An 11,375-nucleotide genomic window follows, 5' to 3' on the forward strand; every position below is an offset into this window, starting at 1 on the left:
TAAAACAACTTTGATAGCATAAAGAAAAGATATGTAGAAAAGTATTAAAAGTTTTTGGATGTCTCAGATTAATGTTACTTCAAACATAATGAAATGGTTATTAACTACTAGCAGACACAATGAAAACAGAGCGAGCCCTGATGAGCACATGAGCCTACTGATCAAAGCTGTAGCTGGTGTGTTACCTGCAAGTCATGATTAATGAACAGTCCAATCTTTTGTTATTGTCCATTTAAACTTGTGTCATCATTGGTTTTTTGACTTGGAGACAAAAATCAATTCAAAAAGTGACATACACACACACACACAACTACTTGATCTTTGTCATACAAATCTGCAAAGTAAAAGTGGTGCAAAAAAAGCTCACAATTTTGCCTGAAATCAAACTAATTCGATAAATTACCAAATGAATTTCACACTATTCTGGAAGACAGCTCTGCCGTGGTCTGTGGTACACTACATCGCTAAATACATAGCGCAGAAATGCATTGTGGATGTTTGAGTTATTTATATGGTTGAGACCAAACCTACTCTAATGACTCACACAGTACTCCCAAAAATGAGATTTCTCATGACATTTATTCAAATAAACAATACAGTTTATAATTTGCTAGGATAAAATAATAAGTTTTAACACATAAGAAGCATTTGGGAGAGAATTCCCCAAAGATCTGAAACGGGGGCAAAGGATGTGTTTTCATGATGGCCGACACTTTGGTGTCATCCTCTGACTTGCATCATTGACTGTATATGTACCCTCCATTCAATCTTGTGAAGACTGCCATATTTCAGAGACACGGACGAGCATTAACAAGCAGAACGCTTGACAACCAGAGCAACCACCATACAGAACAATGCAAAACCTGGAGGGGCGCTGACATTTCAATGTCAAATCCTCAACCTATGTGCGAAAAAAATAAGTCTTTAATGCAAAAGCATAACAGCGTTATAAAACAGTCCTACAACCTTTAGAAGTTTGCCCTATATGCCTCATCTGCCTAAAGATCACGCAAGTCCATCTGTGTAGCTCTGTTTAAAGCAATGTTCAGTCTCACTGCAAGGCAAGAGATCTCTTCGAAGAGGCGCGGCCACCGTCAGCCCCATGCCAACATCAAGTGTTCCCTGCAAGAGTAATGTAAATGCCTGACCCTGTTTGACAGTCATCCAGCCCAATTAGCAGCACTACAAAGCTGTGCCGTCAGTACATTCTATTACCCTCATTCAATCCCCAAGGTGCAAGCTAAGCTTTAGGAGGGCTACTTCAAGCCACATCGGGAAAGAGAAAGAAAAAAAAAAAAAAGAGTGAATGTCACTCAGTTTGGCTCTTGCAAATAATTAGTAATGTTCTTAAATGTTAATCACCTCTAAAAACAACTAAGAGGGTACAGCAAACGGTTAGAATAGAGGGGCACGGGGCCGGTGCATTCAACCCTTCCTTTGAACTGTAAAACTTTTTTTACGATTCCTTTATCTGATCGCCTGGCAACGTAGAGAAATCCTTTCCATCAGTCCCAACTTAGATTTTCTGATAAGGTGTAACTTGTGGGCGACAGGGCGAGTGCCTTATTGCCAAAGACCAATCCCCCACGCACTGTGGAGGGATCAGACTCAACCTACATGGCAAGTACACCTTTTTCAATATTGGTAAAGAATAAATATTTCAAAATGTCAAAATTATGCAAACACGTGCCACTCTTGCTCTTTAACTTCCATGCATATGGACTATTTACAAATTGAAAAATACAGACTTACTATTGTGTTCTTTTGATGTTTGTTTTTTTCTTCTCCCCACCCCCCTGAAATGTCTTTGCCCCTTTGCAATCAGCCTACTAACATTCAGCCACCCAGACAAGGATCTCACCACAAAAAGCAGACATGGCCAGGACAATTAAAGCTGTGTTGAAAACATTTTCACACTAATGGGAAAACAAAAATCAAAACAGAAAAGATTCACAAGCAAAAAACGGAGGAAAATAAGATAGTTCAGGGGAGGTGTTACAATACAAGCCAAAAGGATGTATTTGTTTAAGATGGATTTTCTGCTTTCTCAAGACTCCGCTCTGTTGCTAACAATACTGTGGTACACGTTCTTATTATTACTCTACCTTTTATTTAAATATAATTTACTTTTTAAGATTTTGTTAAACAAATCCAGGAAAAATGATGCAAAAGTGGTTGTTTTGCCAAAGGAGAGGCAGCAGAAGGCCCGTGCTGCCCTGTTAAATTGCATCAGCGCTCTAGTTTGTCAAGATACTCAAGAGTCCGTTGCATTGGGACGTGTCCTCAATCCTCAATGTACTCCCACAGGTCCTTCTCGTAGCCTTCATGCACGTGCTGTAGCAGCACTCTTCGCCTGCTCTCACAGTATCTACGGACACAAGAGAAATGTACTTGAGTCCAAGAACACAAACGGAGACAGAGAGAAATTTACGATTCCTCTGTCACTGACCTGTACTTATCTTGTACTTTCTGCTTGATATCCTGCAAGGAATCCTGGGATATGTCCCGCTCTAGGTAGCCAGACAGCACCTCAGTGGCATTTTCAAGGTCTGCCTGGTTGTTCTGTTTAACCGAAGATTTGACAAACAATATTATTTCACATCACATTTTTAAAAATTAAATGATATCCATGTCATGATTTTAGTGAATATCTATTTTTTTCCCCCCAACTATTATTCCTGTAGTACTGCATTTACGTATCAAAAAAAACTAAATTAATACTTTTTGTATACATCTAATGATGGTGATTACAAACAAGATAAACAGCACAAACTTTCTTGCAAATGGTATTTACATCCATTATTCATATAAAAAAAAAAGGCTTTTGTTATTTATGTCATAAAAGATCTTACCTCAAAAATAATGGACTGGTTGTTCTTCTTGAGGTAGAAGGCAAAGACGTAAGTGAACATGAGCGTGGAGCGGCACTGGCACAGCACATCCACTGCCTTCTTCAGAAACTGCACCTCAATCCAGGACATGTTGTGCTGCTGCATCTCCTCCATCTTCTGCTTGACCTGAGCATAGAGCTTGTGCTCAAAGCGCAGACTCTGCATGTGGTTCATGTAGCGGTTGCAGTAGAACAGGTACCTCTGCAGGGCTGCCCTGGAGCGCTGCGTACACACATACACGCGCACACACACACACCGGACCAGATTTAACTCAAGCGTGTTCAACTAAACATCTACTCAACTTTGGCTCTTCAAACACATTGAGTACTGGATAACCAGCAACCTATAGATAAACATCTAAATGTTATGATCCAGACAGTCAAGGCACTACACTATCCTTCAATGTACAACAATTAACAAAGTGTGTTGAAGATGCAATGAACAATTATTATATTAGCCACAACGTTAAAACCACAGACATGTGAAGGGAGTAACATTGATTATCTTGTCACATTAGAACGAAGGGTTGGCCCGTGTGGTCAAATCTCACAGAAGAGCAACTGTGGCACAGATTGCTAAAAAACTATAATGCTGGCCATGACAGAAAGCTGTCAGAACACAGTGCATCACAGCTTGCTGTGTGTGGGGCTGCAGAGCCGCAAAGCAGTCAGAGCGCCCATGCTGACCCCGTCCCCCACCCAAAATGCCTACACGAGAACAAGAGCTGGAACACTGAGCAGTGGAAGAAAGTGGCCTGGTCTGATTAATCACGTTTCCTTTTAAAGCATGTGATGGGCATCATTTATCTGGTGAGGTATACCCCTTCATGGTAACTGTGTTCCCTAATGTGGCCGTGGCCTCTTTAAGCAGAATAATGTGCCCTGCCACACTGAGACAACTGTTCAGGACTGGTTTAAGGAACATGGCAAAGAGTTTAAGATGTTGTTACTTCTGGTACCACAGGACCTTCAGAGGTCATCTGCAATTCTGCCTCAGCCTTCCGCGTATTGTTACCAATGTTTTAGAAAAAAACTTGGCACATATAATTCAATTGATATTTTAGTTGCTTGCTCTATAGTTGTTCAAATAAATGTATTAATGTGTTACCCAGTGGATTTACAAACGTTGCAACCCGCTCTACCTCCTGGTCCACAGCTCCCACCCCCCCTCATCAATACGAGCATGGTTCATTACCTCTTGGGCATCTCTGGCTGCCTTGGCATCATCTTCATTGTAGCGATTGCAGTTGTACCTGAAACATTTCACCATAACAATGTTTTCCAGAATACCGTAATACACATTGCTACTGTTCAGGGCTTTCCATGAGCAATAGCTGCTGGCCAACCAGCTGACTATTCATTAAGTCCAGTCAACTACTTTATTATCTTATTTCCTTAAATAGTGACCGGGGCCTGCAGTCTCTCTCCCTGCATGTTTTATTAAACCAAAGGTTTCTGCTGGTTTACATTTTCATGTACTAAGACTAACCTTTAAATGGCATGATAATTTATATATTATTTATATCTGTAAAGGATACACTTATATCTGAGATCATTTATTTTTCACATATCTAAAAAAGACCTACTTGAGGTATATTCCAACATGGTACCAGTCATTTCTTCTCTAAGAAACTCATTCTCACCAGGCTGAGCCGTGGGGTTCCCATGGACCAAGGCACACCCAGCAGAACTCGGCTTTGCAGTTCTGGTTCCGACAAACCATATGATTGCAGCCGCCATCTTTCTCAATGGTCACATGGCATTTTGGACACTCCTGTCGGAATAAGGGATTAATGATTTTTGTAAGTCTCTGCTAAAGGCAAAGTGTTTAACTAAATACAGAGAGAAAAATAAAAAGTTAAGTTGGGAAAACTACATAGATTCCATACCTTAGTATTTGCTGCAATCCAGTTTGAAGTTTCACTGTCGTCATCACATTTCTTGATCCATTTTCTAAGCCACTACAAAATCGTATATGAAAACAAGAAATATTCATGTCGACTTTGAATGCTCACCTTGACAGAATTTCACTCAAGATAACGAGGTATATCTTAATATTTCTCAAGACAATAAGGTGCTCTAGTACTGCCTATTGTCTTACCTTGCACTTCACGGGATCGTGCCAATTCTCTCCACAATTGAAACTGCAACAACAAATTAAAATGATCTTAAATAACTGTTATATTGACAGTCACAATAGTCTAATACACCTTTTTTTATAAACAATCTCTCTTACCAGAACTGACGGCCACACTTGCACCTCACTGGCTTGGCATCTGGGTACTGGACTTTGACAACATGATGGCAGTCTGGTGCAGGGCACCACTTTAACAGTCGATTGCACTTGAAAGACGTAATGAGACAGAATATTAACTCATAGTTTCATGGACGCTGTGTTTTTCCAAGAAATGCATATGGATAATCTAATGGCTCAGAATAGATCAGGTTCGATTAACTATTGCAGGAAAAAAACAAAACTCAAAGCTTACCTCTACAAAACTATTTGTAATTAAATGCTGGTACTTCAACTTCACTTTTGAATCTGTTATGAGGCGCCTATAGGAAAAGTCAAATGATTTGCTATTAGTCTTCATTACATAAAATGGATAACCTTGGTAAATGCTTCCTCTCTTTTATACTCATTGCACACCTTCCAAGCAACAATACAATAAAAACTAAATTGACACAATCTTACTTTCTTGAGTTGACACTGTACAAAAACACATTTCATATTATTACAAAACTAAGAGATTTAATGCAAGCTACTAACTGACTAAGGTACCAACATGCACGTCATGAAATTAAATGATGACATGGGAAAATGTGTCAGTGAACGTTGCAGCCTAGACTGGTGAGTGAAAACACAGTTAGGTCTCCTACTAAGTGCTGAGATCAGAATGTAGGTTAAGGCAATTACTGTCAGCTTAAAGGCTGGTACAAGAGATTAGTGCCCATGCTTACAATATGGAGGTATGTGTCTTTGCACTACAGCCTGACCATAAACATTGTAAAGCAGTAAAGCAGCAGTCAATAAAAGAGAAATGCCAGGGAGAACTTTTTTCAAATTACAGTTTATATTCCTGTTAAAAGTACTAAAACTAAGAAAGATAAAGACAGCATGTCCAATTCTAGCAGAAATGTTTACATTTTCATCTGATTCATTTGTCAGTGTTCTTTACTATTTGATTGAAATATAAGACCAAATGACCTAGTGTATGGGCTAAATTGTATGTTGTGGCAAATTTACAAAATTAAAATGATGCAACACAGATGCAGATGTATGATGATCATTTCAAACAAAAAAAGAGAAAGTAAACACACAAGCAGTCACTTTTGTTTCCTGCTCTTGTCATTACTGGAATGGCTCAGTGATATCTACTTAATGCTGATCATTGCTGGGCGATATGCAATAAGACACTGAAACAAAAAGAGCACAAACTGATACTCACATGACTGTGTTGTCATCAACCAAAATGTCACAACTATGAGCAGGACAAGAAATGGTCTGAGGAGACAACACAGGGGCAGATCATTAGTCACACAGCTAATTAAATGAGCAACTGTTGCCAGTAATCTTAGTGGGTACCTGTCCCATTCCTTCCTCTATGATTTTGGTGGTCAGATAATCTCCCCAGCACTGCATGCAGAACTTGTGTCCACACTCCAGGCCTGTAAAATACTTTAGGAAAGAAGAGTCTACTGTGATTTAAGATAAGACAAACAAGGCATCACATGATTACAAGCACTTGCTGATTTGGTGCCTAGTCAAGAGGCGTTTCGGTGATGCTCTTCAAAGGAAAAATATGAGATTTGACAAATCAAACATGTTTTAACAAAGCGATTCAAAAAACAAAAGGATATTTTTTGTGCTACAACGTACAACTATTCAAGAAAAAGGAAATGGGTAAGTGTTCTATAGGCCACATCCACACAAAAAATCTAACTCTCATTTTGAATCAAATTTTTTTTTCTAATCCTGAGTGTAAGCATAGCAGTGAGTGGCACTGGGCCGGGAAGAGCTTGGACAATAAAGTATTCAAGTTCTACCAATTCTGGAACACAATAATTTTCCATTTCCTATTGAAATGATATAGCGTTGCTACTAAGCAGCTGTTGAAGTACTTCAGAGCGAGATGAAAATGGAAGCGTTCAGCTTTCCAACCGTTATGTAACACTTTTAAAATAGTTTTCCCCTATTTGTTCTTTGTATTACTAACCTATACTTAAAATTGGAACAATTTACTATTTAAGCATTTTTCTCGCTTCGTGTCGGACAATAACAGCTGGCCATGCCCTCTGAACACGACAGGCTCCGAGATACAGATATCTCAGGATTGAGAATAGCGAAGATTCATCAAAGACGAATGCGTTAATTTATTCAATAACATTAGCAGCCCCGAATATGATAATATATGATAAGAAATTAATATCTGTTGGTTGTAATGAATGCACTCACAGTTTCCTGTAACAAGACTGTCTTATATTAGAGTGACTACGGTATCCGCTTTCTCAAGAGCATTGCAGAAACTTTCCCCCAATCTGTACGATTCCTCTGAAAAGCACAGAGGAAGATTAAGATTGTCCATGGAATAGGACTGTCAGATCGCCCACCCCTGCTTTGTATCAATTTTAACCTTAAAACTAAAATCAATCACAGAGCTTATTTACAATCTAACCCACCATGGTGAAAACCAAGTCTAGCCAAGGCTGTCACATGGGTCTGAAAAAGGAAAGTAAGCTGCTACATAACTGACCACACAAGATTAAACCTGTGATGAAACAAATTAAATCAAATTAAAAAAGCGTCTGAAATCTCGTTTGTGCTATGAAGGCAAGATATAGCTAAACTGTCAAACAGTTTGACAAAACTACAACTTGCACCTGAACGCACGTTCAGCTGATGCAACACAGTGTGAGTATCATTGTAGGACTCACAGTGTTGGGGAAGTTCAGATAGCAGATCTGACAAGGCATGTCCTGTGCCGATGATCTAGTGTTGATTGGAGGACGGATCCGAGGCTTCTTACTGGGGTTAATGACATGACACTCAGAGAAGAGCTTGTCCAGATTACCATCAAAATACCTGCATAAAATGAAAAAGTAATCAGTGTTAAAAAAAAGGCACGACGACAGCATCTCTTGCAGGTGGTAACGGGGGGCAAATGAAGAATCTTATACAGCGATTGTTACCTTTCCATTAGCTTTTCTTTATCCCAGTTGAAGTGACTGAGAAGAATGCGTGTTATTGTTGCAGGATTCTAGAGGAATGAGAAATGGTCGATCAGATATAAACTTGAATTTTACATGTTCAATCTTCACTTTAATGACGTATGATTGGGGGTATTACTGACATGGAAAGGTCAATAATTTGTGTTACCACAATTCAACCACAATTTACAAGTACAAATCTCTTTTGTGAAATAACAGATCATTAAGGGGCCAGGGTTTCAGATATTGATTAAGCCTAATATTACGCCAGAATGGTACAAACTGAAATTAAATTAAGTCAATGAAATCACAAAAAAATGTTGTAGATTTAATAGTTCTCACTTACATTACAATTCATAGTCTACCTAACACGCATGTTAGTGGGCATTAACACACATCTGAAACACCTTTCATTACACTAAAGAATATAACCACAAACTTTAGCCTAAGAGGTCCCCACCAGGTTCAGACAACTGTGTGACACATCTGAGGATGATTCACCAAGGAGTATTCACTGCAGGGTAGTTTCAGATATACGTTTTCAGTTCCCAGTAGAGTAGGCAACTAAGTCCACAGTGCATTCCTAATTTAATATAATTTTGCCTTGTCTAATGGAAGTACGTCAAACTAATCTTTGTTTGGACTGTACGGGCATGAAGGTCAGGAAATTCTGAACTCTGTTTGAAAGGGTATAGCATTTCCCATCAGTCCCATTTCTGATTTCATCCAAGCAAATTACTAGTTGAGAAAGCACTTTTATTTGCAACATGGATTTTACAGTGTTTATATGATACAGCTTCACAGAAGCTGATATGGCAAATACAGATAATGTATTGCATGTCAATATGTAATTCAGCATATTACTTATGCACTTTCTCTGGTTGCTGAAATTCCAACATTGATGTGTACCAAGCATCACTATGGTTGGGGTAATTCCAGGATCTCCCAAGAATGTTGTATATTGTATTCTAAATATGCACGACAATAAGCATTTCAAAATGAGATGTACCATTTTGAAATGGGAATGACATTGCAGCAGTTGAGTACATTATGATCCATTGGTTTTGTTAAGCCATTAAATTACTCCGCAGGGAATTGTCTTCATGTACCTTGTCACAGACGCATGATGCTTATTTCACTACATCCTGATCAATCACAGGGTAATTAATGACACAACACTATTAAAATACGGATTTAATGTTGGTGATGATGAGTGTATCATGATACAAGTGATTCTGTTATGGTACATTACAATGTGGTTTTTTTATTTGGTTTTGTTCACACATTATCAAATAATTTCTCAAAATATAGTAATGTAACAATTACAAAGTACTACAACATACCTGCTTATTAGTTACACCAAGCTCAAACTAATGTGATCTAAAATGAATTAAATCTTCATGATGGTTGTATTGTGCAATTTTGTTGGCAATGTATCGGAGAGGTGCCAATTCAATTTCATATTTATATGAGGGGCTGTAGTTTGTGGTGCGGGTTAACTGTACTGTGGTGAGTTATACTGACAAATCTCCTTAAAAATTGGGGAAAATGTTAAAAACATCTCTCAGTACATCCGTGGGCAGGTTTAGCCCGTCCTGTTGGCTGTTCAATCTTTGACTATCTGGAATTGTTCAACAGATGAAATAAAAAGAAACCATCAACCACATGGAGCCTTCCCCTACAGCGCCCTGAGAAACCAGGAAAAACTCCTTCACAGGCTAGTTAACGGACTTATCACATATTGCACATTGACTACTTCAAATTCAACAAACGCTTTATTTGAATTTACCGAATCGAAGTGCTGCAAAAACCTGAAAATGAAATAGCAAGACTCGAAGACTATTTTTAGAAGATTCCCCATGCCAGTTCTTTCTGCTGTAGAAACAGCTCCCATGTGGCTGCACTGTGTCCACAGCACTGATCTCTATCGTGAATGTAATGACATTCAGACTAACTTATGTATATTGATAAAATGCAGCGCTATTTCTCGTGAACAGAAAACGTGCCGGGTTTGTCAAGAGCACTTTGATTCTGTACCCGAGTGAGTCAAAGGGAAAGGAAATGGAGGCCCAGGTTAACGCACAGCCGAAGGACAGCACTGAGCTGCCCCTCACAATTTCGTCTTTTAATCGTTAGTCAGCTTCATCGTCTTCCTAAGATCCATCCATCTGACTTCATAGGAAGTCGCGATAAATCGGCTCGTTAACGCGAGCACTAGTGACCTAGCATGGGACCTGCTAACCAACTCGATGACCAAGCCTTTCGACCCACGGTGAAATACACGTCCGTCTTTTAGGCCATATTACTGCACACATTTCGGCAAGTCGAGCTCAAAAACGCTCGACCAAGCGACCCCGACTGTCGTCTGGAACTAGATGGCTGTTAACTAATTCCAGCCGTTGTGCATTTGCAGTAAGGCGCTACTCGAGCGGTAACAGTTGGCTAGTTAGCACGCGGGCTAACTTCAAAGCCAACACTAGCTTAGCAAGCGCTACTGCCAACTTCTCAGGAGGGATTGGACTAGTTCCTGGAGCACTGCTCGTGTGGAAAGTGTTGCCTAAATGCCCACATCGTACGTTGTCCGTGTATTCCTTTCAAACGACCCGCACACAAACAGGAGCCCGATAAGGTGAATCATATTTTTAGACTGGTATAAAACGTATCACTGCTGTGAAACTGCAAACTTCCAGCAAGTAAACTACTCCTGCCAGGCTAACGGCTAAGCTAACGTCCACGGCCTGTTTACGCTTCACCCAAGCCTGGACCCCGGTCTTTCCTGACACTGACATACCAAAATACCTACCTGGATGACCTCGTTGACCTCCCTGATACACTCCACCATATGCTGGAGGATCTGCTCGGCGGTCAAAACCTCGAAGCGGTAGTCCTCCTCCTCCTCCTCGCCGGGACCGTGGCCACCTCCGCCAGTCTCGCCGCATTCGTCTCGCTCCCCACCGGCCACCACGGGATCGACCAACTCCACCTCCCCGAGCTCCAGGGTGTCGTCCTCGGGCTCCTCTTCGGCGCTGTCCTCGCTACATTCCTCCTCTTCGTCGTCGTACTCATAGTTATAACCCTCGTCTGAGTCCATTCCTAGGGCGGTTATCAACTTGTGACGAGCACACCTGGCGGGCCGCGGAGCGTGAGACGTCGCTGGAGGAACAATACGAGCACCGAAATCACCCGAGCCTATTTTTCAGCTGCAGCGAAAATAACAACAAAACGTCGCCGCTGCTAAGCCAACAAAGAGCCACCGCGTCACCGACTGACGACGGCC

The 11,375-nt window shown here is 40.4% G+C and overlaps 1 protein-coding gene across 2 annotated transcripts; it reads right to left on the reverse strand.

Moving 5' to 3' along the window:
- Window positions 1–560: 560 nt before the first annotated feature.
- Window positions 561–11,375, reverse strand: arih1 (ariadne ubiquitin-conjugating enzyme E2 binding protein homolog 1 (Drosophila)). 2 transcript variants are annotated; one of them, XM_035642777.2, is made up of 14 exons: window positions 10,902–11,375; window positions 8,081–8,148; window positions 7,826–7,973; window positions 6,477–6,569; window positions 6,340–6,395; window positions 5,380–5,446; window positions 5,127–5,233; window positions 4,992–5,034; window positions 4,780–4,851; window positions 4,534–4,664; window positions 4,086–4,143; window positions 2,853–3,125; window positions 2,450–2,562; window positions 561–2,368 (listed from the first exon to the last, which is right to left on the reverse strand). In XM_035642777.2, the coding sequence occupies exons 1-14, from the start codon at window positions 11,187–11,189 to the stop codon at window positions 2,284–2,286; spliced, it is 1,602 nt and encodes a 533-aa protein (XP_035498670.1). In that variant the 5' UTR covers window positions 11,190–11,375; the 3' UTR covers window positions 561–2,283. The 2 variants fall into 2 exon arrangements, with proteins under 2 accessions (XP_035498670.1, XP_035498671.1); XM_035642778.2 differs by having other exon boundaries at window positions 2,853–3,113; window positions 10,902–11,373.

This window comes from Scophthalmus maximus, chromosome 7 (assembly GCF_022379125.1).
Source record: "Scophthalmus maximus strain ysfricsl-2021 chromosome 7, ASM2237912v1, whole genome shotgun sequence".
In the NCBI taxonomy this organism is placed as follows: Eukaryota; Metazoa; Chordata; class Actinopteri; order Pleuronectiformes; family Scophthalmidae; genus Scophthalmus; species Scophthalmus maximus.

Coding starts and splice junctions, on each gene's coding strand:
- arih1 (XM_035642777.2), bottom strand. CDS start 11,189: ATGGACTCAGACGAGGGTTATAACTATGAGTACGACGACGAAGAGGAG. Junction 7,974..8,080: donor AAAGAAAAGCTAATGGAAAG/GTAACAATCGCT, acceptor CATTTTATGCAG/GTATTTTGATGGTAATCTGG. Junction 4,852..4,991: donor ACGATCCCGTGAAGTGCAAG/GTAAGACAATAG, acceptor ACGATTTTGTAG/TGGCTTAGAAAATGGATCAA.